Source organism: Mustela nivalis, assembly GCF_964662115.1.
Source record: "Mustela nivalis genome assembly, chromosome: 5".
NCBI classification, from domain to species: domain Eukaryota; kingdom Metazoa; phylum Chordata; class Mammalia; order Carnivora; family Mustelidae; genus Mustela; species Mustela nivalis.
The window spans coordinates 116,648,790-116,676,348 of NC_139024.1; the positions used below are offsets into that span (position 1 = coordinate 116,648,790).

General features: G+C 39.1%; 1 protein-coding gene across 1 annotated transcript in view; it reads right to left on the reverse strand.

Moving 5' to 3' along the window:
- Positions 1-3,929: 3,929 nt before the first annotated feature.
- The window catches only part of BLTP3A (bridge-like lipid transfer protein family member 3A), a 43,577-nt gene continuing 19,947 nt past the window's right edge, over positions 3,930-27,559 (reverse strand). The window contains exons 2-8 of the mRNA XM_082732404.1: positions 16,580-16,742; positions 16,441-16,479; positions 15,659-15,750; positions 6,914-7,103; positions 6,463-6,603; positions 5,864-6,034; positions 3,930-5,170 (exon numbers count right to left, since the gene is read on the reverse strand). Of these exons, the coding sequence (XP_082588530.1) occupies positions 4,745-5,170; positions 5,864-6,034; positions 6,463-6,603; positions 6,914-7,103; positions 15,659-15,750; positions 16,441-16,479; positions 16,580-16,742 (1,222 nt within the window). The 3' untranslated portion in view covers positions 3,930-4,744. The remainder of the gene's footprint in view (positions 5,171-5,863; positions 6,035-6,462; positions 6,604-6,913; positions 7,104-15,658; positions 15,751-16,440; positions 16,480-16,579; positions 16,743-27,559) is intronic.

Sequence of the window (27,559 nt, forward strand, 5' to 3'; positions counted from 1 at the left end):
ATAAAAGAAAAATAAAGGTGAACATTGGCAGAAGAAACACAGAAGCCTAAATAGCACTTGAAGTACTTCAGTCCTCTGAGGATCAGTTCCAAAGCCTGAGGGCACCTGGGTGGCTCAGTCTGTTAAGTGACCAACTCTTGATTTTGGCTCAAGTCATGATCGCCAGGTTGTGAGACTGGGCCTCACGTCTGGCTCCATACTGGGTGTGGAGCCTGCTTAAGATTCTTTCTCTCTCTACCCTCCAGCCCTGACCCCCACGCCCTGGCTGCCTCCCCTCTTTCTCTACAAAAAAAAGCCTGGTTGATACACAAGTGCAACTCAAAGGCCATGATGTCAAGTGATGTAGAAGTCTGAGGCCCTCCTCTCTTCATTTACAATGGTCAGCGGACAACACCCCAAAAAAGTATGTTATTTCTGTTAAATGACTGCCAGATTTCCAGAAAGGCAAAAGAAACAGCAAAACTCAGGATTCAGGGATTAGGTATCCCACCAACACGCTAAAATTCTGATTGATTAGTTCCCCAAAACCTAACAATGCCAGGATTGCTGTTCCTCGGCCCAAGACCTGGAATAACATAAGCCAAATTCTCCCCAAACAGAAGCCACATTATTTCCTTTCATATCCTGGCCTCAGAGCTAATTATACAATCCTTACATAAAATACATACACAGTACCATGGAACTCCAAACACTGTACTAACAAGGAAACTGTAAAATATACATACAGAATATTGTAGGTAAACTGGAATTTCTAGCATTAAGTCAAATATTATACTATGTCTATCTTGAATTTACATTTAATTCTCACTAAATGAATGAACTTTCCCTCCTTTTTTTTTTTTTAAAGATTTTATTTATTTATTTGTGTGTAAGAGAGAGAGCACAAGCCGGGCCGCGGGGGAGCAGCAGGCAGAACAGCCAGAGGGAGAAGCAGGTTCCCCGCTGAGTATGGAGCCCGATGTGAGACTTGATCCCAGGGCCCTAAGATCCGTGACCTGAGCCAAAGGCAGATGCTTAACTGACTGAGCCACTTGGCATCCCAAACTTTTTCTATTGCTACCTTACCTCTCCAACTACACTCTAAGAATTGTTATAGAGTAGTTAGAATAGAAACTACTTCTCTTACATATGCATATTGTCTGACCGACTCTGTTCTACATTTCTATCTCTTATTAGGGTAAAGGGAAATACCATGGGATCCTCTGGGTGTAAGCTGGTCCATTTCTATCTTGTCTGGATTTTCACCACCTCAAGTTCTGGACTAATCACCATCCTACACTCATGTTCCTTTTTCTCAATCTTTTTGTTCATTATCACTACTTCTAAGGAACTTACTTTGACATTTTTTCCTAATTGCCTCTTTATGAAATTTTCGTACCACGGATATACTATATATCTGCTTATGAGCTATGTCTATTTGTGCTTTATACATAAAAAGAATAAATACAGGGGCGCCTGGATGGCTCAGTTGGTTAAGCGTCTGCCTTCATCTCAGGTCATGATCCCAGGGCTTGGGATTGAGCCCTGCATCAGGCTCCCTGCATAGTGGAAAACCTGCTTCTCCCTCTCTCTCTACCACCCACCTCATGCTCTTTCTCTATTGCTCTTCCTTGCTCACTCTATCTCAAATAAGTAAATAAAACCTTAAAAAAGAAGTATAAAGTTTACTCCTTTTATTCAATGCAGGGTGACAAAAGACTAAATTATTCTTTTAAATTAAAAGTTAAATTTAAAACTTAAAGCTATTAATATTTAACAACTTTATAAATATATTTGCTGAGTAACATTTAATGAAACCTATTTCTTATATAAATTATAATGTATCAAATTATACATGCAAATTAGCAATTTATAGAAATATACAACAGCAATATAATCAAATTTTTTAATTATTCAAAAGTATTTTTCAACAAAAAAATGGAAAATTTAAATAAATTTCTTAATTAATTATAGTGATTTTTTTTTTTTTTTTTAAAGAAAGCTCTAGGGGCATCTGGGTGGCTCAGTGGGTTAAGCCTCTGCCTTTGGCTCAGGTCATGATCTCAGGGTCCTGGGATCGAGCCCTGCATCAGGCTCTCTGCTCAGTAGGGGGCCTGCTTCCCCCCCTTCTCTCTGCCTGCCTCTCTGCCTACTTGTGTTCTCTCTCTGTGTGTCAAATAAATAAATAAAAATCTTTAAAAAAATAAAAAATAAAAATAAAAAAGAAAGCTCTATGTTCAAAGTTGGGCTTGAACTCACTATCCTGAGATCAAGAGTCACATGCTCTACCGACTGAGCCAGCCAGGCACCCCTTAGTAAACTCAACTTTTAACTTTTGCTTGATATGAGAAAAAATCTTTTAGCTAATCTAGCTACTAGGTATTCATTCAGACTGGGTCAATATTCTTTCTTTTCAGCACTTAGTTAATGATTTGCTGAATAACTTGTAGAATTAAATTATCAAGTATATACTATTTTTATTTTTTTCTCTGCCTACTTGTGATCTCTATCAAATAAATAAATAAAATCTTTTAAAAAATTAAAATTAAAAAATAATAATAAAAAGAAAGAGCCAATCTGCAACTGCTGTTGGGTGATACCATCCTACTTAAAAATGTATGACTGAGGGTACTGGAGGAAGAGGGTTTCATAGCAATGCTCCCTCCATTGGAATTATTTAGATGAAAAAGAACAATAAACTATAGAAACTGAATATATTAAAATAGGGTCTAGAATTAAAATCAAAATCAAATAGAATTACCAATTATCAACATATTTAATTATAAACACATAATCATATATGAGACATAAATGGTAAACAGTCTCCATAAATGAGTAATTAAAATTCTCCAATGAGCTGAGGATGAGGATGAAAACAGCATGGCCTTAAGAGTGATAAAGAAAATTTTGGGGTCACAGGTCTCATCCCAAGGAAGAAGCGTTAAAAACAGGCAAGTGACACTCCTCCCCATCAATCAGTAGCCTCTTCTCTGAAGGCTGGAATATAAACTGTTCCAATTTTATTTTAAGAGATAGTGCTACCCCACCTCAAGCCAAACTGTCGCCAAGGACCCACCAGTTTCCAATAATTTATCCTCCAATACCAAGGGAGAGGTATGCATGTTACTCAAGGGCCCAACATCCCAGGCTACGGTGTCCCTTAATGAAAAAGCAAGTAGATCCCTTTCACAAAGATGGTGTCAAAGGTGAAAAAGGAAGTCCCTGCCTCTCCCAAAGCTGAAGCCAAAGCAAAGGCTTTGAAGGCCAAGAAAGTGTTGAAAGGCATCCACAGTCACAAAAAAAAAAAAAGAAGAAGATCCGCACGTCACCTAGCAACCCAAATACCCTCAAAAGAGCACCCCCAGGGGAAACAAGCCCAATCACTATGCTCTCATCAAGTCCCCCCTGACCATCAAGTCAGCCATTAAGAAAATAGAAGACAACAACACACTTGTGTTCATTATGTATGTCAAGGCTAACAAGGATCAGATCAAACAGGCTGTGAAGAAACTCTAGGACACTGACATGGCCAAGGTCAACATCTTAAAATCAGGCTTGATAGAAAGAGGGCGGCATATGTTCATTTGGCTCCTGACTGAGGCTTTGGATGTTGCCAACAAAACTGGGATCATCTAAACTGAGTCCAGCTAGCTAAATCTAAATTTTTTCACCAAAAGACAAAAACAAAAACAAAACAAGAAAACCCAAACCAAGAAAAACCAAAAATGTAGCCTTTAAGGACCCTCTAGAGCTGCACTGTCCTAAAGAACTTTCTGTGATGATGAAAATCTTTTATGGTCTGTAGATTATACTGAGTACTTGAAATGTGACTGGTGCAAATGAGGAACGGAATTTTTTCATTTATTTAATTTTTTTTTTAAAGATTCTATTTATTTATTTGACAGAGAGAGATCACAAGCAGGCAGAGAGGCAGGCAGAGAGAGGGAGGGGGAAGCGGGCTCCCTGCTGAGCAGAGAGCCCGATTCAAGACTCGATCCCAGGACCCCGGGATCATGACCTGACCCGAAGACAATGGCTTAACCCACTGAGCCACCCAGGAGCCCATCATTTATTTAATTTTAACAGCCAAATGTAGCTATTGGCTACTATACTGAACAAACAGTTCTAGAGCAATGCTATCCATTAGAAATATAATGTGAGCCACATAATTTTAAATTTTCTAGTAGTCATATGAAAAAGTTTTTTCAAAAGGTGAAATTAATTTTAATACATACTATTACTTACATGAATATAATCAATATTTTATCATTTCAACATAAATCAATATGAAAATAATTATCAAGGTATTCTACACTCTGGTTTTCTACTACATCTTCAAAATCCCATGTGTACCTTATATTTGCAGCCCATCTCAATTTGGATCAGCCAGCAGTAGTCATATATGGCTGCATATTAGAACAACTCCAGAGAATCATACAGCCCTTTCTGTCCCACCTAGTTCTCCCCTCCCTTTACACCCAAATCCTAGGAGAAGAGTCAAATTCACAAGAACTTGTTCTGTTCCTTGTTCCTTACAGAGTCATACACCACACCTGGGTAAGGTGGGATGGGAGTTATCCCCTTATCTAAATATATCTCGTGAAAAATTCCCCAAATTCTACCACATAGCTTTATTTTGTGTAATAAATACACTGTACTTGAATTTACTTTCCTAGAAGCTCATACCAGTAGCCAGCACTGCCCAACATAAGCAGGGAAGAAAAGAAGTGTACACTGCTTGAGCTCTGCCCCTGAAGATTCTGACTCAGTGAGGCCTGCGAGAGTGCTGGCCTCTGTATTTTACTAAATCCGGATGCTGGTCCCGCCACACCCAAAAGGCTAAAAGCACTACCTCACACCAACAGAGCAAGAGACCACCAGAGACCAAGGCCCAAGGAATGGATGGGATTAAGGGAAGCTTCCCAAAGCACTCCCCATCTTGAGAAGAGCAAAGGTGCCGACAGAGCACCAGGCCCAGGCTCAGGCTGACCAGAGTACCTGGCTCTCGGGACTGGCTATCATCGCAAACGTGCAGGTCCAGGCGGGAGATTAGCAGGTGGTAGGAGGACTCCTTCACATCAAATTTCTCAAAGTACTGGCTTAGGCGGCTGCTGCTGCTGTTGCTGCTGCCCTGGCTGCCCCCGAACGCCTGGGCCCAGGACTGCTGGGCACTGGGAGCAGGTGGGGTGATCTACATGTGACAGAGAGCAAAAAAATAAGTCCAAACCCAGAGAGCTCCTCACAGCCTTTCTTAAGCTTTAGTTCAGTCTGGAGAAATCCACAATTTCATGAGATGGCTGCTCTCTCCCGTAACTGTTCACCTGATAGCTTACATAGACCTGTCCCGCCTAAAGAACCCAAACTCCAAAAAGCCTTGTTATAATTAGTCTTGTAACTCTAGACAGAGTACCGCTGTTCTTAGGTCTGAAATGCCCCCCAAGCTCTCACTCCCCAGGACTTAGCTTACTGATGCCAAAACACTGCCTCCTCCAATAGTCTTTCTTTAATGCCCCCTTTCAGCCCGTGCAGTTAGATGCTTCTTCTTCATGTTCTCATGGCATAGTGTCTACTTATATATGAACCACCTCCTATTATAATAATTTGTTTACAGTCCACACTGTAAGGCAGTTAGAGCTCTAAAGACAGGAACAAGAGGCTTATTCTACTTTTCCTCCCAGTGGCTAGTACTATATAGCTAACACACCAGAGGCACCCAATGAATAGAATAAATTAGAAGCACAAACAAAGCCTATGCAAATGACAAATGCCCCAAAAATGCCTAATGAAGTCTAGACCTCACCTATGTTGGTATGAATTAGGTCTGGCCCTCCATCTCTCTAGCCACCCCCTACCCCAAACAAAGGGTGTCTGTTTTGCCTCTAACCTGTACAGGTTCAGGAGCCAGACTCTTTCTCTGCTGGGCTGACTTCTCCATGGCCTCACTCAGTGACTCTGCATACTTCATCATAGCCTTGAGCTGCGAGTCAGTTAGCACCCAGAGCAGGTCATCCAACAGGAACATCAGCTTGGAGGCTACCACATTGCAATCTTTGGTCTGAAAGGGCCACACAAAACATGGGGTTCAACATCTGGTATCATTCCAACTCAACGTGATTATTGCCTGATTAATTTCAGAGAGGCTTTTCAATACCCAGAACATGAAAAGAAAGCAGCAAACACTATGGAGGGTCAATTTCTTACAAAACTACTAATGTTTTCTGTGGTTAACAAGAAAACAGTAGTCAACTGCCAGGTGTCTATGTCGGTGTTCCTATGTATAGGTAAAAATTGTGGTTTCCAAAATTCAGGTGACAAGGAGGTGCAAATGTTCACAGAAATGTTCTGTGCAACACTGAAGTATAGGCCTGCCACTTTTGATTGTCATTCCTAGGGCCAGTAACATTAAAAAAACAGAGAACAACTCTAAGGTTGTCTAAGAGAACAAAAGACAGAAGTTTTCACGAGGGCAGAGATCATACTCACTCTTCTCTTGAGGGCTATTTGGATCCTGCCTTGGTTGGTAATAAGCCTCAGTGGAGTGGTGACTGGGTCCTGATCACCATTGTCTGTAGCATCTGCCTCAATTCGAAGTGTTTGCCAAGTTATTTCCTTAAATGTTAGAACCTAAAAGGAGAGAAAGTAAAATCCTTTAATTCTATGGATGAAATTAACCAAGAGGCAGGAAGTCTAAGAGGGAAAAGACTAGCAAGGGAGAAACTCCCACCTATTTCTCAGTTGGGATCCTACCAATAGAATGCAGTGGATCAGAGATCCCTAAAAGAAGAAGGCATGTAGCAGTAACACTGGGATTCTTGGGGTCACAGGAATGGGGGACATATCTGAGGAAAACCCCAAAGCAGGAATAATATCCTTTAAAAACCAGTCCTATTTTGAATCTCCTCATTCTCTCCTCTTGCAATACTGGGGCTGTCACCTCTCCTCGGTGGGGGTCAGTGATGCGGGTGAGACGGAGGTCACTCTGCTGCCAGTTGGGGTTGACGCTGTAGCCCTGGAGCTGCCACAATTCAAAAGAAGCGTGGAAAGCCTTGGAGTGAATCTTGATGGTGATGGAATTGACGATGATAAACATTCCCTCCACCACCTTCTCGGCAAAGCCATACTCACTACAACAAATGAGGGAGACCAATATTCAGAAGCAGGTGAGACTTTGTATGCACTTTTTACAGTGGAAGACATCAGACAAGATTATTAACAGTTTCTCTTTAGGTGCTAGAACTATGGATGATTTCTTTCTTTTATCTCTCTCTATTTCTACTTACATTTTTTAAATTTTGAAAATGTTTTATGATGCAGTACTCTTAATTGGATTTTTTGAGGAATGAAATAAAAGAAAAAGAGTTGACCTAGAAATAATCTCTCTTTTGTTAGAAAGAATGAATTAAAAAATATTTTTATAATCCACAAACTACCCAAATGTGAAAGTTGTACATGAGGGGAGGTATAACTAAAGAAAGGAAATGCTAGATTTTTATAAAACCTTCAAAGACACAGCATACTCTGCAAAGGTAGTGGGAAGAGGAAAGAAGTACAGCCAGGTGAGCAAGACGTCAAGAACAATCCCAACTCTACCCTGTCAAATATATCCCAAAAAGCATAGCTGGACTTCCACAGTGAGAGGTCAGAAATGGTAAGAAGAGGAACAAAGGCCATCTTAAAGTCCTCCTGGATGTAGAAAAACACAGACATTCTTGGCACGTAAATGAAATCAGTTCTCATTACAAGAGATAAAAAGAAGGCGTAGAAATTATAAACTGGAAAAAATATGTATTTCCAATTTATATCACAAAGGGCTAACATCTCTAATGTATAAAGAGCTTCAAGAAACTGAAAAAAAAAATACAGGCCAATAAAAATGGGACAAAGTATGGGCAGTTCACAGAGAAGGAAGTGCAAATGATATTAAACATAAAAATGTTCAACCGTACTCACAAATCACAACTATATTGAGAGACACTAAATTTATAATAGTGGTGAGAGAGCAGTAGAGAAAAGATGGTCTTTCAATAATGGCACATGGTCAGTTTGAAGAGATTGACAGAGAAAAAATAATATTAACTCCTATCTTACATCAAACAAAAGAAATAATCATTTTAAGGCCAATCATATCAGGGCGCCTGGGTGACTCAGTGGTTAAGCCTCTGCCTTCGGTTCAGCTCACAGTCTCAGGATCCTGGGATTGAGCCCCACATCAGGCTCCTTGCTGAGCAAGGAGCCTGCTTCCCCCTCTCCCTCCGTCTGTCTCTCCGCCTACTTGCAATTTCTATCCCTCTGTCAAACAAATAAATAAAATCTTAAACAAAAAAAAGATCGATTATATCTAAATGTGAAAGGTCAAACAATAAAACTTTTAGAAGAAAACAAAAGAGAATATCTTCATGCCTTCAGACAGGAAGAGACCCTTAAGACACAAAAAGGGTTAAGCATAAAGGGCAAAAAAAGGGCATACATTACATTACATTACATTACATTACATTAGAATTAATCATTTCTGTTAAACAAAAAAACCATTAAGAGCAATAGTGATACTTAGCCTCACTCATCATGGAAATGAAAATGAAAGCCACAATGAGCTATCACCTCGCATCTGTCAAAATGGCTAGTATCAAAACAACAAGAAACAAGTTTTGGAAAGGATATGAAGAAAAAGAAACATTTGAAGGGGCACCTGGGGGGCGCCTGGGTGGCTCAGTGGGTTAAGCCGCTGCCTTCGGCTCAGGTCATGATCTCAGGGTCCTGGGATCGAGTCCCTCATCGGGCTCTCTGCTCAGCAGGGAGCCTGCTTCCTCCTCTCTCTCTCTCTGCCTGCCTCTCTGCCTACTTGTGATCTCTCTCTGTCAAATAAATAAATAAAATCTTTAAAAAAATAATAATAAAAAAATTAAAAATAAATAAAAAGAAGGGGCACCTGGGTGGCTCAGTGGGTTAAAGCCTCTGCCTTCGGCTCAGGTAATGGTCCCAGAGTCCTGGGATTGAGTCCTGCATTGGGTTCTCTGCTCAGAAGGGAGCCTGGTTCCTCCTCTCTCTCTGCCTGCCTCTCTGCCTACTTGTGATCTCTGTCTGTCAAACTGTCAAATAAATGGATAAAATCTTTAAAAAAAAAAAAAAAAAAAAGGAAACCTTTGTGCACTGTTGGTGGGAATGACGATTTGGTGCAGCCATGTGGAAAAGAATATGGAGTTTCCTCAAAAAAATAAAAAGAGAAGTATCATATGATCCAGTAATTCTACTTCTAGGTCTATACTTGAGGAAAATGAAAACCTTAATTTGGGGCGCCTGAGTGGCTCAATGAGTTAAGCCTCTCCTTTCACCTCAGGTCATGATCTCTGGGTCCTGGGATCGAGCCCCACGTCGGGCTCTCTGCTCAGCAGGGAGCCTGCTTCCCCCTCTCTCTGCCTATTTGTGATGTCTCTCTCTCTCTGTTAAATAAATAAATAAAATATTTTTTAAAAAAAGAAAGGAAAAAGAAAACCCTAATTCAAGAAGGTATCTGCACGCCTATGTTTATAGCAGCATTATTTACAATAGTCAAGAAACGGGAGCAATGCAATTGCCCCAGCAATAGATAAATAAAGAAGATGTGATATATATATATATATGCAATGGAATACTACTCAGCCATTAAAAAGAATGAAATCTTACCATTTGTGACAACATGGGTGAACCTAGAAGGTATTATGCTAACAAGTCAGATAAAGAAAAATACATGATTTCATATATGTGGAATCTGAAAGACAAAACAAGTGAACAAACAAAACAAGCTCATAAATACACAGAACACTCTGGTGGTTGCCAGAGGGGAAGAGTAAGAGGAGTGGGCAAAATAGGTGGAGTGATGAAGAGGTACATACTTCAAGTAGTAAAATAAATCAGTCATAAGGATGAAAAGTACAGCACAGGGAATATTGTGAATATTATTGCAATAATACATGATAATATACTTATCATTAATATCATATGAACATATAAACACTACCATATGTTATATCATGTTATCACATAATCATATATCATATGATATCATATCATATGATATCACATATATATTATATGTATATATTAAATATATGTATATATCACATATATATGTCACATATATATGTGATATATGTGATATCATATATCATGTTCTCATATGAACACTACATAATGTGTAGAGCTATCAAATCACTATATTGTACACCTGAAACCAATAAAACACTGTATATCGACTATACTTCAATTAAAGGGAAAAAATGAAGCAACACTAGGGATGAGCAGGTAGAGAGAAAAGGCCATGTGAGGAAATGCTAAGGAGTCAGCATCTGCAAGCCAAGGAGAGAGGCCTCAGGATCTGGTGATACCTTGATAATAAGACTTCAAGCCCCCAGAACTGTGAGAAAATAAATTTCAACTTATTTGAAATTTAGTGAAATTTCAACAATAAATTTCAACTATTTAGGCAACTAGTCTATGGCATTATGTCATGGTAGTCACAGCAAACCAATACAAATGGATATGGGGTTCCAATTTCAGATGTAAAAGCTCTGGAGATTTGTTGCAGGATGTGAGTAGAGTTAACACTACTGAACTTCACACTTAAAAGTGGTTAAGGGGCGCCTGGGTGGCTCAGTGGGTTAAGCCTCTGAGAAACATGATTTCAGGGTCCTGGGATGGAGCCCTCTCCTGCTCAGCGGAGAGCCTGCTTCCCCCCTTTCTCTGCCTGCTGCTCTGCCTACTTGTGATCTCTCTCTGTCGAATAAATAAATAAAATCTAAAAAAAAAAAGTGGTTAAGATGTGTCTGTTAGCCATTTGTATGTCTTCTTTGGAGAAGTGTCTGTTCATTGTCTTTTGCCCACTTTTTGACATGATTATCTGTTTTGTGTTTGTTGAGTCTGAGGAATTCTTTATACATCTTAGATATCAGCCCTTTGTCTGTAGTGTCATTTGTGAATATCTTCTCCCATTCCATGGGTTGCCTCTTTGTTTTGCTGACTATTTCCTTTGCTGTGCAGAAACTTTTGTTCTTGATAAAGTCCCAAAAGTTCATTTTCACTTTTGTTTCCTTTGCCTTTGGAATCATATCTTGAAAGAAGTTGCCATGGCCAATATCGAAGACATATAAATGGCTAACAGACACATGAAAAAATGTTCATCATCATTAGCAATCAGGGAAATTCAAATCAAAACCACGTTGAGATACCACCTTATACCAGTTAAAATGTCTAAAATTAACAAAACAGTAAACATGTGTTGGAGAGGATGTGGAGAAAGGGGAATCCTCTTACACTGTTGGTGGGAATGCAAGTTGGTGCAGCCACTTTGGAGAACAGTGTGGAGATTCCTTAAGAAATTAAAAATAGAGCTTCCCTATGACCCTGCAATTGCACTATTGGGTATTTACCCCAAAGATACAGATGTAGTGAAAAGAAGGGCCATCTGTACCCCAATGTTCATAGCAGCAATGGCCACAGTTGCCAAACTGTGATAAGAACCAAGATGCCTTTCAATGGAAGAATGGATAAAGAAGATGTGGTCCATATATACTATGGAGTATTATTCCTCCATTAAAAGGATGAATACCCAACTTTTGTATCAACATGGACGGGACTGGAAGAGATTATGCTAATTGAAATAAGTCAAGCAGACAGAGTCAATTATCATATGGTTTTGCATATTTGTGGAGCATAAGGAATAACACAGAGGACATTAGGAGATGGAGAGAAGTGAATGGAGGAAATTGGAAGGGGAGACGAACCACGAGAGACTGTGGACTCTGAGAAACAAACTGAGGATTTTGGAGGGGCAGGGGCTGGGGGTTAGGGAGCCTGGTGGTAGGTATTAAGGAGGGCACATATTGCATGGAGCACTGGGTGTGGTGCATAAACAATGAATCTGGGAACACTGAAAAGAAATTTTTTTTTTAAAAAGTGGTTAAGATGGGGGTGCCTGAATGTCTCAGCTGGTTAAGCGTCTGTCTTAGGCTCAGGTCACAATCCCAGAATCCCAGGATCAAGCCCCACATTAGCCTCCCTGCTCTGTGGGGGAGTCTGCTTCTTCCTGTGCCCTTCACCCCACTTGTGCTCTCTATTTCTCTAATAAATAAATAAATAAATAACATATTTTAAAAGGTAAAAAAAATTAAAAGATGAATCATACTGTGTGATTCCAACTATATGACATTCTGGAAAAGGAAAAACAATGGAGACAGTGAAAAATACCATCGGTTTCAGGGGTTGGGGATAAATAAGGAATAGAGATAAATAAGTAGAGCACACAGAATTTTTAGGGCTGTGAAAATACCATAATGGTAGACACATCATTATACATTTTTCCCAACCCAAAGAATGTACAAAAACCAAGACTGAACCTTAATGGGACCTATGGACTTTGGGCAATTGTGATGTGTCAATGTAGGTTAACCACTGTAACAAATATACTACTCTGATGGGGGATGTTGATAATGGAGATGGCTATGCATGCACAGGGGCAAGGAGATATGGGAAATCTGTGCCCCTTCCTCTAACTTTATTGTGAGCCAAAAACTGCAAAATTTGTCTTAAAAAAAAAAAACAAAAAACAAAAAACCTCTCTGTATGTCAAATTGGCATTCTGAACGTATGAAAAATGACTTCAAGTGACTTTAAAACACAGCATTCGACCATACTTCTCTAGTGGGATATATCATAAATTTAAAACACATACATGCACACAGAAATCTACCATACTCAGTAGTCTTATTGATAGTTACAATACTGGCTTTGTTATTTTTTTAAACAATTGAAAAAAGTGAATTGTTTATTATATTATTGTTGTTAGGAACCATGGTACAGCATATGAACAAAAAATACAAACATTAAATCTAAACAGTTATTTTAAAATCCTCTTTTTTATTTGAATTGAGAAATATCCGCATATTGTCATGATTTATTTTTCTCTTTTTTAAAAATACCATTACCCTATAACTGAACGTGTAAAAGGCCTTATTGCAATAACAACTCAATGAATACAATTTTGCCCAGACTGTTCTCTTTAAATAACATTTCTCACTAAAAGGAATTGGCGTTCCTTGGGAGAAATGTCAGATTACTGGGGTCTTCTCCAAAAGACACAGGCAGTGACTTCGAAAGGCTCTCCCTGGCCAAAGATAAGGACATCTGAATATCAAAACAAATAACGACTATAAATGTATGAAATACAACAAACATTTTTTTTAAAGTAAATGGAAGTGTAGGATGTAAGAAAATTTAAATGTAAAAGCATAAAAAGAATGTAAAATAGTAAACCACTCTGGAAAAGTTTGGCAGTTTGGGGCGCCTGGGTGGCTCAGTTGTTGGGCATCTGCCTTTGTCTCAGGTCATGATCTCAGGGTCCTGGGATCAAGCCTCACACTGGGCTCCCCACTCAGCAGAGAGCCTGCTTCTCCCTCTCCCACTTGCTCTGCTTGTGTTCCCTCTTACTCTCTGTCAAATAAATAAATAAGTACAATCTTAAAAAAAAAAAGAAAGAAAGAAAGAAAAGAAACAGTTTCTTAAAAAGCTAAATCTTACCTACCATTCCTACCACCTGACCACTCCATTCCTAGGCATTTACCCAAGAGAAGTAAAAGCACATGACCACACAAAAACTTGTATATGAATGTTCATAGCAGCATTATTCATAATAGCCAAACACTGAAAATAAAGTGTCCACTAACAAGTGAATGGATTAAAAAAAAAAACAAAAAACAAAAAACAAGCAAATGGATAAACAAATTCTAATCTCTCCACACAATGGAATACTCACTAATAAAAGGAATGAACTATTGATACACTCAACAACATGGATGAATCTCAAAATAATTATGCTGAGTAAAAGAAGCCAGACAAAAACCAGTACATACTACATACTATGATTCCTTTTATATAAAATTATAGAAAATGTAAACTAATCTATAGTCACAGAAAGCCATGCTTTTACCCCCCAGTCTGGGGATAGGAGGGCATGAGAAAGGAAAGGGAAAGAATATAAGGGAGAACAACAATATGGTTAAGGGTTAATGGATATGTTCATTGTCTTGATTGTGTTGATGACTGCATGGTGTGCATATGCTAAAACTTATCAAACTTTATGCTTTGTACATGTAGTCTATTTTGTGTCAATTATACTTTAATAAATCTGTTAAAAAAAACATGAATCCAAAAGGATAACTCTCCTTCATCCTCCCCCCACACCCACAAAAAATCTTAGAGATTACTGCTAGTCTATTATTGTTAATAAATGTAATAGGAAGAAAAGAATTATAAAATCCGTGTTTTGCATCAACAGTGAAATATAACAGACCTACACAATTATCATCAATGGTTATCAATGGTCCTTAAACCATGAGATGAAGTAGATGACGACCTTAATCACAATGGATAAATCAGGCCATCATTATCTGAATCCACTGATTAATCTTAACCAAAGGAACATTTTGTGTCTCCTGATACAATAGGAAATACATGGTATAATTTTTAGAGCATTCTTACCAAGAAAACAAAAACATTTACTCAAATCAAGCCTTTAAATCTTACTACCAGGTTAAAAGAGAAACATTTAAAATATATCCTTGAGGACACAATCAGCCAAAATACAAAATGTAGGACATTCTTTATCAAAAACAATCTAGTTTTGAGGTGCCTGGGTGGCTCAGTGGGTTAAGCCGCTGCCTTCGGCTCAGGTCATGACCCCAGGGTCCTGGGATCCAGCCCCACTTCGGGCTCTCTGCTCAGCAGGGAGCTTGCTTCCCCCTCCTCTCTCTCTTTGCCTGCCTCTCTGCCTACTTGTGATCTGTCAATAAATAAATATTAAAAAAAAAATCTAGTTTCTACAAAGAATAAATAGAATACTAAAGAGTGGGTGTGGGGGGTTGTTTAGAACTAAAAAGTCTTAAAAGGCATATCCCTAAATGTAATATGTGGAGCTCTTTGGAGCCATACTGCATTGGAAAAAATATTTTAGAGACAATTCATAAAATTTAATATGAAATAAGTATTAGATAATATTAACAAATTCCTATTAATTCTATTGATTGTGATAATAGTTTTGTGTATTTTTTCTTTCTTTCTTCAAAGTCCCCGTCTGTTAAAAACACAGTATCTTGGGGCACCTGGGTGGCTCAGTGGGTTAAGGCCTCTGCCTTCAGCTCAGGTCATGATCTTAGGATCCTGGGATCGAGCCCCGCATCAGACTCTCTGCTAGGCAGAGAACCTGCTTCTCCCCAGCTTGCTCTCTGCCTGCCTCTCTGCCTACTTGTGATCTCTGTATCAAATAAATAAATAAAATATATTTTTAAAAAAAGACGAAGTATCTAGAAGTATTTACAGATGGAATCATATGGTGTCTGGGATTTGCTTTCAAAGACTACAGTGCATGCCATGCTTGTACAAGCGCGCGCGTTCAAAGACTACAGTGCATGCCATGCTCGTACAAGCGCGCGCGCACACACACACACACACACACAGGCAAGAAAAGGTGAAACTAGAATGGCAACATGTTAACAACTGTTGAAATCAGATCTTAGGTGCCTGGGGGTTGATTATACCATTCTCTCCATTTTAGTGTAAGTTGGAAAATTCCCAAATAAAAAGTTCATTTTTCACTAAAAGTTGATATGGAACAGTTAACATGTTGGAAATGAAAGGGACCTAAGCAACTAACCTCTGTCCAGAAGCGAGGGCAATAGGAGACTGTCCATTTGGGGGCCGAGGCTCCTCACATGTCTTCATCTCCACCTCTACCTTATCCAGACACTGAAATAAAAGCCACGGAGAGCTAAGCATCTGCACAAAACCCCACACAGCACACGGTGCATCTTATCCATCCCTACGCTGTACTGCCTAGTTGAGTGCTGTGCCAACAGTGGGCAGACAACAAATATTTGTCAAATGAATGAACAAACTGAAATGCAAGGAGAGGCCTCATCTTTCCTCTTCCATGTCCGTTAGCAGCAGAACCCAGGACAAGCATAGGATTAGCTCACAGCAGAAAACTACAATATAAACCCAAGTTACAGAGGCATTACCATCCCTGGGGATTCCAGTTTTTGGATGAAATACATATTGGTGAGTTCCTGAAGGGCTTTCAGCTAATCACCCAATAGTCCACATGAACTAGATTTCTAATTTTTTCCTCTGTCAAGATTCCAAAGGAAATCCAGAAGTAGAACCTGGGCAGCAAAATTTGTTATAAAAAACAAAAGGTGAAACAACCAAGGACTACTTGGTCTTGTGTCTCAGTGCTAACTGCTACACCACACAGTAATTTCAGAATAAGCCCAGAAAACAGTCACTCTCCGAGAGAAGCTCACAAACCAGACAGAGCAAACACCAGTCCCAAAAGGGTTAGCCTGTCAGGACTCCTCACCATCTCCTCTCAGATCTTTTAAAATCCCATCCCAGCCATCCCCATTTTGATTACTTGCAATCAAGAAAGGCCATTACCAAGCAAATGGGGTGTGTCTTCAACTTTGTCCACTGGATCTGAAAGAGGAAAGCAACACTCAGGGCTGTGGGAGCTGCCCCTCAAGAAAACATGCCTGCTGGCCAAGGACAGCAACAGCACTCTGACCCCCATTCTCACCCGGATGGAGGCCCTGTTGCAGTAGACCCGAGTAATGGCTAACCAGGTGGGCAGCTCCAGCACATTCTGTAGAACCTCTTCATCCAGCTCCAGGTTGGTCAGTTGACCCTCCCCTTTCAGGGTGCTCAAATTGATTTTGTCTGGGGAAAGATTCTTGGTAAACCTGAAAAGAGTAAAGGTAAGAAGCTATTATTTCCATGGAAATCCACTAAACGGGCATGATAGCCAACACTTTTCAATTTGGAGAAAAGAGAAAGTTAAAGAACAAGTGTGACTAATGACCACATGTCTCTATGCCAAGTAAGATGTTAGGTCAGACCAACCATTCTACTCATTATTGTGTGACCTTTCTACTTAAGCACCTACAAAGAGGATTCTGGAGAAATGGCAGTGGCAACATAGCCTTTGTTATTTCTGAATCCCCACATTCAAACAGAGCAACTAGATAACACCACAAAAAGCCCACGGACAGTACCTATTACAAAACTAGAAGACAAATTATCCTCATAAAACTCCATATAAAGAGGGAAAAACATCAAGGCCCAGCAGACACAAGTGCTATAAGCCACTGTGCAGATCAACAAAGAGGGAAAGCAATAGGGCCTCTGACAGACCAGAGGACGGAAGAAGCCCAAGCTAGCCAAGTTTTAAATGAAAAGCAGTGTGGTCCAATCTGATTGCAGACTAAAAATAATGGGGTTGAGTCCACTGCAAGGGGTCCCCAGGGAGGCCCAAAGGACCTGGAGCAGTCTAGCCTTTTAAACTCAGGGAACTAACCAAGGCTCCTTCCTAGGATAGGGCACCCACATTGAAAAGAAACTGCTGAGAGAAATCCAAATTGAGCAAGATAGGAAAAAGAGAAATAAAGATAAGAGATGGTACAGACAAAAGTGGGAGGGGGCAGTGGACTGACCAGGATATCTCAGAAAATAAGTCATACTTATTATGAAGTTAGAATGTGAAACAGTAACAGGCTAATTGCTGGCTTGTTAAGTTGGGTCAAATGAAATCCTAGACCCTTACACATACCTTTACTCATGTGATCAAGGAAGACCCCCCACACACGCCTACAGTCCTACAAATGAGCCTGAATCTCATCATGCTTTACTAGGTCCACCTGCTAATTTGTAGGAAATACAGAGGACAGAGGAAATTCCCGAAACTGCACCATAAGCAAGCAATCAGCAAAATGCAGACCATGGGAAACTACATATAGGTCAAGTCACCTGGACATAATTCCCACAGGTCAGTCTTCTCAATTGTCTCACACTTAGTCTCTCCAGTCGGCTCATGTGCTCTTGCCTCCCCCTTTTCTGAAGCATTCTCCCCACAATTTGCCATTCAAGGCCCACTGCAAGACTTCTCACTGAGGCTTTTTCCCTCACTGCTGCAACTCACATGAAACCTTTTTTCTTCTACATCTCTGGAAGCTGCTACACACATTTCAGTCATAATCACAGAGGATCTTGGATAGTTTCTAATTCTCGCCTATGTAACCACCCCTGTGTGATTAGATGTGAAATCCTGTGACATCAGAGGCTCAGTCTCAGCAGAGGACAGTCTCAGCTGTCCCTCCTAATCAAAATGGTCATCTGACACACCTACATACCTCTCAGCTAACTATCCTGCAGGCTACCTACTCCCAAGCTCCCTTCTCCCATCTTTCTGGTTAGATCAATGTAAGGTCAGATACTCACAGTGTATTTGTATGAAAAATTGTCTATGACAAATCTCATGCCTGTAATTCTCATTGTTGCTGCCTCTCAGAGTCACTATTTTCCAACCCAATAATGAATTCTATTTTGCCCTCCGTCCATAACTATACTTAGTCCTTACATATATTAGATGCTAATAACTGACTTTAGAGTTACATATTGTTTACCGACTTGTATTTTTCACATATATCCTTTCCCATGACTAAGCTGTATTTTAGTGATTTTGGTTGTCCTTGGACCATAAGATTGTGACATGCAAGAGTTGTATCCTCACCATTTTTTTCTACGGTGCCTAAAATGGTACTACGTAAAAAGGCTCTTTAACGATTTTTTTTTTAATTTTTTATTTTTTATAAACATATATCTTTATCCCCAGGGGTACAGGTCTGTGAATCACTAGGTTTACACACTTCACAGCACTCACCAAAGCACATACCCTCCCCAATGTCCATAATCCCACCCCCTTCTCCCAACCTCCCTCCCCCCAGCAACCCTCAGTTTGTTTTGTGAGATTAAGAGTCGCTTATGGTCTGTCTCCCTCCCAATTCCATCTTGTTTCATTGATTCTTCTTCTACCCACTTAAGCCCCCATGTTGCATCACCACTTCCTCATATCAGGGAGATCATATGATAGTTGTCTTTCTCCGCTTGACTTATTTCGCTAAGCATGATACCCTCTAGTTCCATCCATGTTGTCGCAAATGGCAAGATTTCATTTCTTTTGATGGCTGCATAGTATTCCATTGTGTATATATACCACATCTTCTTGATCCATTCATCTGTTGATGGACATCTAGGTTCTTTCCATAGTTTGGCTATTGTGGACATTGCTGCTATAAACATTCGGGTGCACGTGCCCCTTTGGATCACTACGTTTGTATCTTTAGGGTAAATACCCAGTAGTGCAATTGCTGGGTCATAGGGCAGTTCTATTTTCAACATTTTGAGGAACCTCCATGCTGTTTTCCAGAGTGGCTGCACCAGCTTGCATTCCCACCAACAGTGTAGGAGGGTTCCCCTTTCTCCACATCCTCGCCAGCATCTGTCATTTCCTGACTTGTTGATTTTAGCCATTCTGACTGGTGTGAGGTGATTTACCATGCTAATGGACATCAGAAGAAAGCAGGAGTAGCAATCCTTATATCAGATCAATTAGATTTTAAGCCAAAGACTATAATAAGAGATGAGGAAGGACACTATATCATACTCAAAGGGTCTGTCCAACAAGAAGATCTAACAATTTTAAATATCTATGCCCCCAACGTGGGAGCAGCCAACTATATAAACCAATTAATAACAAAATCAAAGAAACACATCAACAATAATACAATAATAGTAGGGGACTTTAACACGCCCCTCACTGAAATGGACATCATCCAAGCAAAAAATCAGCAAGGAAATAAAGGCCTTACACTGGACCAGATGGACATCACAGATATATTCAGAACATTTCATCCCAAAGCAACAGAATACACATTCTTCTCTAGTGCACATGGAACATTCTCCAGAATAGATCACATCCTCGGTCCTAAATCAGGACTCAAATGGTATCAAAAAATTGGGATAATTCCCTGCATATTTTCAGACCACAATGCTCTAAAGCTAGAACTCAACCACAAAAGGAAGTTTGGAAAGAACCCAAATACATGGAGACTAAACAGCATCTTTCTAAAGAATGAATGGGTCAACCAGGAAATTAAAGAAGAATTGAAAAAAATCATGGAAACAAATGATAATGAAAATACAACGGTTCAAAATCTGTGGGACACAACAAAGGCAGTCCTGAGAGGAAAATATATAGTGGTACAAGCCTTTCTCAAGAAACAAGAAAGGTCTCAGGTACACAACCTAACCCTACACCTAAAGGACCTGGAGAAAGAACAAGAAAGAAACCCTAAGCCCAGCAGGAGAAGAGAAATCATAAAGATCAGAGCAGAAATCAATGAAATAGAAACCAAAAAAAACAATAGAACAAATCAACGAAACTAGGAGCTGGTTCTTTGAAAGAATTAATAAAATTGATAAACCCTGGCCCGACTTATCAAAAAGAAAAGAGAAAGGACCCAAATAAATAAAATCATGAATGAAAGAGGAGAGATCACAACTAACACCAAAGAAATACAAACTATTATAAGAACATACTATGAGCAACTCTACGCCAACAAATTTGACAATCTGGAAGAAATGGATGCATTCCTAGAAACATATAAACTACCACAACTAAACCAGGAAGAAATAGAAAGCCTGAACAGACCCATAACCAGTAAGGAGATTGAAACACTCTTTAACGATTTTTAAATGATAGTAAAAATTTTTACTGCTTACCTATGAGACAAGGGGAAGGATCCACAGGAAAGTATTATCCACAGTACGAATAATACTTACTTGTCATGTTGGGAGGTGACTGTCGCGCTATTCATTATATTACTCTCTATACCTTTTTGTGCAGCAACTATTTCACAATAATTCTAAGATTTCTATCAATTACCTATTATATGTACTTGCTGTTGGGAGAGCTATTCCTCCATGGGTCTCTCACATTCCTACGTGTCTTGCTGAATATGCCAAAAATGCATGATCCTGACCACTACTTACCCAGGCCACTTTTCAGGACTGTGTTTGAAAAGATCAGCTTTGGAAGATAAAGTAATATGCACCACCCTAGGACAGAGAGCAGACTTGCTTATCACTTACTACAAAAACAACGAATTCCCCAAGTTCAATGCTCCATTCTTAGAACTTATGTGTAAACATCCATTTGGGCCACTCTAATGGGACTTGAGGGGGCAAGGGGAACTAATGCAAACATGCTTATGCTACTTCTGGACTATGAGTAATAAAGTCCTTGGTCTCTGATCCAGAAGTCTCTTGTGCTCTGTCAGCATCGCATGAACTACAGCAGACTAATTATTAGCTTCTAAGTAGGGTAAAATAAAATCCTATACCCTTACACATACTTTTACTGACTTCAATTCATAAAAAAATGTTTAATCAACATTTACTGGGGGTATGAGCCAATTTTATTCTCTAGACCCAAAAGACAAGTTTCTTCCCCCCCCCTTTTAAAAAATATATTTTATTTTTATTTATTTGACAGACAGAGATCACAAGTAGGCAGAGAGGCAGGCAGAGAGAGAGAGGGGGGGGAGGAAACAGGCTCCCTGCCGAGCAGAGAGCCCGATATGGGGCTCGATCCCAGGGAGCTGAAAGCAGAAGTTTAACTCACTGAGCCACCCAGGCGCCCCTCTTTCTTCCTTTTTTTTTTTAAGGTTTTATTTATTTGTCAGAGAAAGAGCACAAGCAGGGGGAGCAGCAGGCAGAGCAGGCCGAGGGAGAAGCAGGCTCCCCACTGAGCAAGGAGCCCAAGGCGGGGCTCAATCCCAGGGCCCTGTGATCATGACCTGAGCCAAAGACAGCTGCTTAACTGACTGAGCCACCCAGTCATTCTGATAAAAACCATTTTTAAGAAAGGAAAGTAATAGGGACTTTTCAAGGATGTTCCTCTCTGAAAAAAAAAAGGAACATACTTTGAATGAAACATAAACACAGTCAAAAGTAAGTTATACTGCATGTTAGCACTGACATTCTCCAAGTGATTATACTAAATAAGCACCATGTATCTAACTTCTACATTGTGTTCTATGCAAAACTATTTGCAGCTCCATATAAAATACGTTACTTTTCAAGCCTTGAAAAAAAAAAAAAAGTATGAGATTGTGTTATAGTTCAACCTAACCTTGCCACTATTTAGGGTACTGTGTCTCAAACGATGGTCCTGTGATCACATGGGTAGAATCACTTTGGCATATGTTTATATTAACATGCAGATTATTGGGCTGCCCTCCAGATATGCTGCATCACATTGGGGACAGGAGTAAGGAATCTGCATTTCTCTAAAGTTTGGAAATGGTTTGAGTTTTCAGTTAACCAGCTAAAGTAATTCAGGGAAGGGAAAATGGGAGGCTCAAGATGGAAAAGAGATGCATAGTCAATTAATTCTTCAAGAACAGAAATGTTTTCAACTTCTATCCTTATTATAGCGTGGTGTTTAAGAGCATGGGCTTCAGAGTTAGACTTGAGCTCAAAACCTGGCTCTCTCACTTGCTAATGCTGTGACTAACTGTTCAGTCAACTTTACAGGACTGCTGGGATTATAGAGCTAACTAACAGACATTAAATATCTGGCATTTAAGTGCTCAATAAATAAACAGTAATCATTATTTCTGGATTCCACTGCTGTCTTTAGACAAGGATTAAATTATTATCTTTAAAAAAGGTTTAGGAGGCTTATATTATTATCCTAGGACTCAAGATGTCTTGAAGAGACAATCCCTCAGATCTCTATCTCAGTGTATCATCTTCCATTCCTAGTATGCCTATTTCTATCCTTTCTATCCAGGTGTCTACAAATTGAAATCTGGACAAGGTTGAAACTGAATTAATGTTCTCTACAAAGCCTTTCCATTATATCCCACTCTGGCTCCAAGAATAGATTTTCACCTCTTGTCTCTCTAATACTACTGGGTCACAAGAGAACTGAGGACAGGGAACAAAATTATCAAGGAAGCTAGTAAAATATCAAGCTTGTAAACAAATTAAAACCAACAAATTAAAAAACAACAAATTAAAAACAGGTCTATAGGTGGTAACCAGCAGAGTTCTATGAACTTTGTAACCATGTCATCTGGCAAATGACAGCACTGACTTCTTCAGGGCAGTTCTGTGGAGGAGAGAACCCTGTGACCAATTTATCCTGACAGTAACTGGGTGGACTGATCTTGGAAATAAGTGCAAGTGTGTGAACACCAGCCAGCCAGGACAACAGACTAATCTCAGTGAGGCCTGCTCACCAGCCTCTTGGCATACTACAAAACCCAGGAGAACCTGTCTTCCTGCCCCAAAGATCCAGATGAAAAGTGATCACTTTTTTTTTTTTCCAGATGAAACGTGATCATTCATATTTCCAGGTAGGGCACAGGATAACCAACAGGATAAACTTCCTTTTATTATATAATTTTGGCTATCGGAATAAAGAATCTCTCTAGAGATTACATGCAGATCTGTGGACCACCATGACTATTCTCCCCTAACAGTAATAATGATAAATATTTGCTTTTTCATTTATCTTTTTTTTTAAGATTTTATTTATTTATTTGATAGACAGAGATCACAAGTAGGCAGAGAGGCAGGCAGAGAGAGAGAGAGGAGGAAGCAGACTCTCACTGAGCAGAGAGCCCGATGCGGGGCTCGATCCCAGGACCCTGAGATCATGACCTGCGCTGAAAACAGAGGCTTAACCCTCTGAGCCACCCAGGCACCCCCAACTTTTTCATTTATCTTTTAGTATTTACTTTTAGTATTCAACAAAAGATGGATAGCATATCATTAGCTTCTCAAAAAACGCAGTAAGAATTCCTCAACTGATTTCGACTGCATTTTATAGTAATAACAAAGAATAGGTAAAAAGGTAATCCACAGGGCCTGTTGTAGAGGATTGTGGAGGTTCGCTGAAGCAAGGAAACCAGATCTGAGATCTGAACTGAAACCACTTTACTCAGCATCTGTGTTCCTAATTCAGGAATAGTATCACTGATTCCAGGGTTGCTGAAAAGGCTAATGGAAGCCTTCTATTTATTCCACTTCAAGTATGTGGGGAAACATTTTTCTGGCCATCTGTTACTGTTATAGAGCATAGAAGCTAAGATGAAACCAAGTTGGAGAAACAGATTTTGATCAGGTTTCATTTCTGCCAGGGGATTGCAATCTGCCAAAGAGACAACAGAGAAAGACTCTCCGACATCTTTGTGAAAATGTACCACATTAGGAAGTGAGAATTCTTAGACTTTCAGATTCACAGAATTTCAGAGTAGAAGGAATCTTAAACAATCATTTAGTCCAAATCTACAATTTGCAAATGGCCGGGAAGTTAAATGACTTGTCCAGCTAGCCAGTGGTAAAATCCTGCAATAAGTCAATGGCAGAAATAAGACAATCCGCATTCACTCAATTTTCTACTCTGAAATTCAGTACTTTTATTGTTAGTAATACAGTAAATAAGTTGCAATAAGCAGTCTGCTTCAGGTCCCACAGAAATTGAACCCCACAGGAGCAAAAATGTCTGCAAATACACTTCACTTCCTTCATTTCTTTTCCCACTAAGGTGATCACACCTCAGGCCTTGGTTTCTAAGCCTCCTACCCAAATTCATATCAAAGTATTTTCACTGCCCAGCCACACCACAGGTATATCTTTTAGCAAAAATATAACATATCAAGCCACTGATTAAACATGGGGTCCCTAAATCACCTAAACAAACCATCTCGACCACTAAAGTAGCTAACATTATTCCATCCTAGATAACACGCCGGAATATGCCATTCAGTCTTAGAAGTTTGCCCTAACAGGTTTTACTCTCAAAACTTAATACATGAACAGATATATGCCTTTCTTAGAAGAAAATGCTGTCCTTCTGGATTTTTGTTTTCAAAGTTTTTAACTGTTTCATTTAAGGTACAGTTTATATACAATGGCTTATTTCTGAACTTTGTATTTTGTTCTGCTGATCTACTTCATTCTTATGCCAATACCACACTGGCCTTATTATGGCAACTTCATTTTAGGTTTTGAAAGTGTAGTATAAACCTCATTCGGCTTCTTTCTCCAAGATTATTTTGGCCATTCTAGGTCCTTTTCATTTCTATATAAATTTTTTAATCAGCCTGCCACTTTCTGTAGGAGGAAGAAAAAAAAAGCACCTGCTGAAATTCTAATTGGGATTGCATAGCTGAATTTGGGGAGCTAACATATTAACAAAAATGAGTCAGCCTATCCTTGAACACAGTATACAATCATGTAGGCATATTTATTTGGATCTTTTTTAACCTCTCTAGGCAATGTTCTGTAGTTCTCCATATGCATCTTTTCTTTATATATATATATATACATACATATATGTATAGTAAAGGACTATTTATTATTAAAGGAAATTGAAATGTTTTCTAGTTGTTTGCTGCTAGAAGATAGAAATAAAAGTGATATCTTTATATTGACTTTTTTTAAGATTTTATTTTTAAGTAATCTCTACACCCAACATGGGGCTCAAACTTACAATCCTGAGATCGAGTCACACGCTCCACTGACTGAGCCAGCCAGGCATCCCTATATCCCTATATATTATTAATTCTAGTGGTTGTTTTGTAGGTTCCTTAGGATTTTCTTTTTTTTAATTTTATTTTTGTATTTGACAGAGAGAGAGAGAGAGAGATCACAAGCAGGCAGAGAGAGAGAGAGGGGGAAGCAGGCTCCCTGCTGAGCAGAGAGCCCGATGTGGGACTTGATCCCAGGACCTGAACCGAAGGCAGCGGCTTAACCCACTGAGCCACCCAGGCACCCCACCTTAGGATTTTCTATGTAAACAATTATATCTGTGAATTGAATTATACTTATTATGAAGTATAACAAGATTACACTTCTTCATTTCCAATCTTTGTAACAGTTGATATTTATCTATTAATCTTATATGCTGCAACCTTGCTAAGCTAACTTATCAGTTCTAGTAACTTTTTTTTTAAAAAGCCATAAAATTTCTACATAGACATTCATGTTGTCTGCAACATCTGTCAGGTTTCTGTTACCATGTTAAACAGATGGGAAGTGTTTCCCTTCTCTATTTCTCTAAAGAATTTGTGTTAAATGAGTATTATTTCTTACTTAAATGTTCAAAAGAAGTCATCAATAAAACTGGATCTGGAGTTTTCTTTATAAAAAAAGGTTCTGGGCGCCTGGGTGGCTCAGTGGGTTAAAGCCTCTGCCTTCGGCTAGGGTCATGATCTCAGGTTCCTGAGATGGAGCCCTGCATCCGGCTCTCTGCTCAGCAGGGAGCCTGCTTCCCCCACTCCTCTCTTTCTGCCTGCCTCTCTGCCTACTTGTGATCTCTATCTGTCAAATAAATAAATAACATCTTTAAGAAAAAAAAAAGTTCTGATAACAAATGCAATTTCTTTAATAAGCCTACTCACATATTCTGTTTTCTGTTTCACTGCCAGTTCTGGTAAGCTATGTTTTTCAAATAATTATGTGCATTTCATCTAAGTTGAATTTTTTGACAAAAGATATTCATAACATACCTTTTAACATCTGTAAGATCTATCTATATACCCTCTTTCATTCCTCATAGTATTTATTATTGTTTTTTGATCAGTTTCACTAAAGGTTAATTTTGATATTTAAAAAAAACTTCTGTATTATATTTCTCTGTTTTTGTCCTATTTTCAATTTCAGTGATTTCTTTTTTTCCTTTATTCTACTTACTTGGAATTTATTTTGCTCATCTTTTTCTAGCATCTTAAGTTGGAAACTTCAATCACTGATTTTTTAAACTTTTCCCTAATATAAGTTTTTAAAGCTATATATTTCTCAATACTTACTTTATCTGCTACATCCCACAAGTTTTAATATGTTGAATTTTCATTGCCAACTAGCTAGAAATATTTTCTAATTTCTTTTATAATGCTTTCTTTGACCATGACCTATTTAGAAATGTATTTTAAATATTCCAAATTTGCAGAGCCTTTCTAGTTATATTATTGATATTGATTTTTAGTTTAATTCCATGCTATAGGCAGGGAACACACTATGTATTTTCTCAATATTATGAAATGTATTGAGACATATTTTATAATTTAGAGTGTGGTCTGTTTTGGTGAGCATTCCCAGTGCACTTGAAAAGAACACACATTCTTCAGTTGTTACTTAAAGTATTCTGTGTCAATTTGGCAAAGCAATGCATAATATTATTCAGATTTTTTTAAATAAGTATTTTTGTTTTGTTTTGTTTTAAAGACTTTATTTATTTGAGAGAGTGAGACAGATTGCATATGCAGGGGAGAGGGGCAAAAGGAGAGGGAGAAGCAGGCTCCTTGCTGAGCAGAGAGCCCCACACGGGCTAGATCCCAGGACCCTGGGGTCACAATCTGAGCCGAAGGCAGATGCTTAAGCGACTGAGCCACCCAGGCACCCCAGATCTTCTGTATCGTTACTTATATTTCTCAAGTTGTTCTATCAACTACTGAGGGAGGAGTATTAAAAACACCAAATTATAACTGTGGATTTGTCCTTTTCTGCTTTTAATTCCTTGGTTTAATTGTTGAACTTTCTGCTTTTGTTTGGTTTCATGTGTATTTTTTTTAACTGTTCTTTTTAAAGATTTTATTCATTTGAGAGAGAGACAGTGCACACATGCACACACAGGTGGAGATGGGGATGG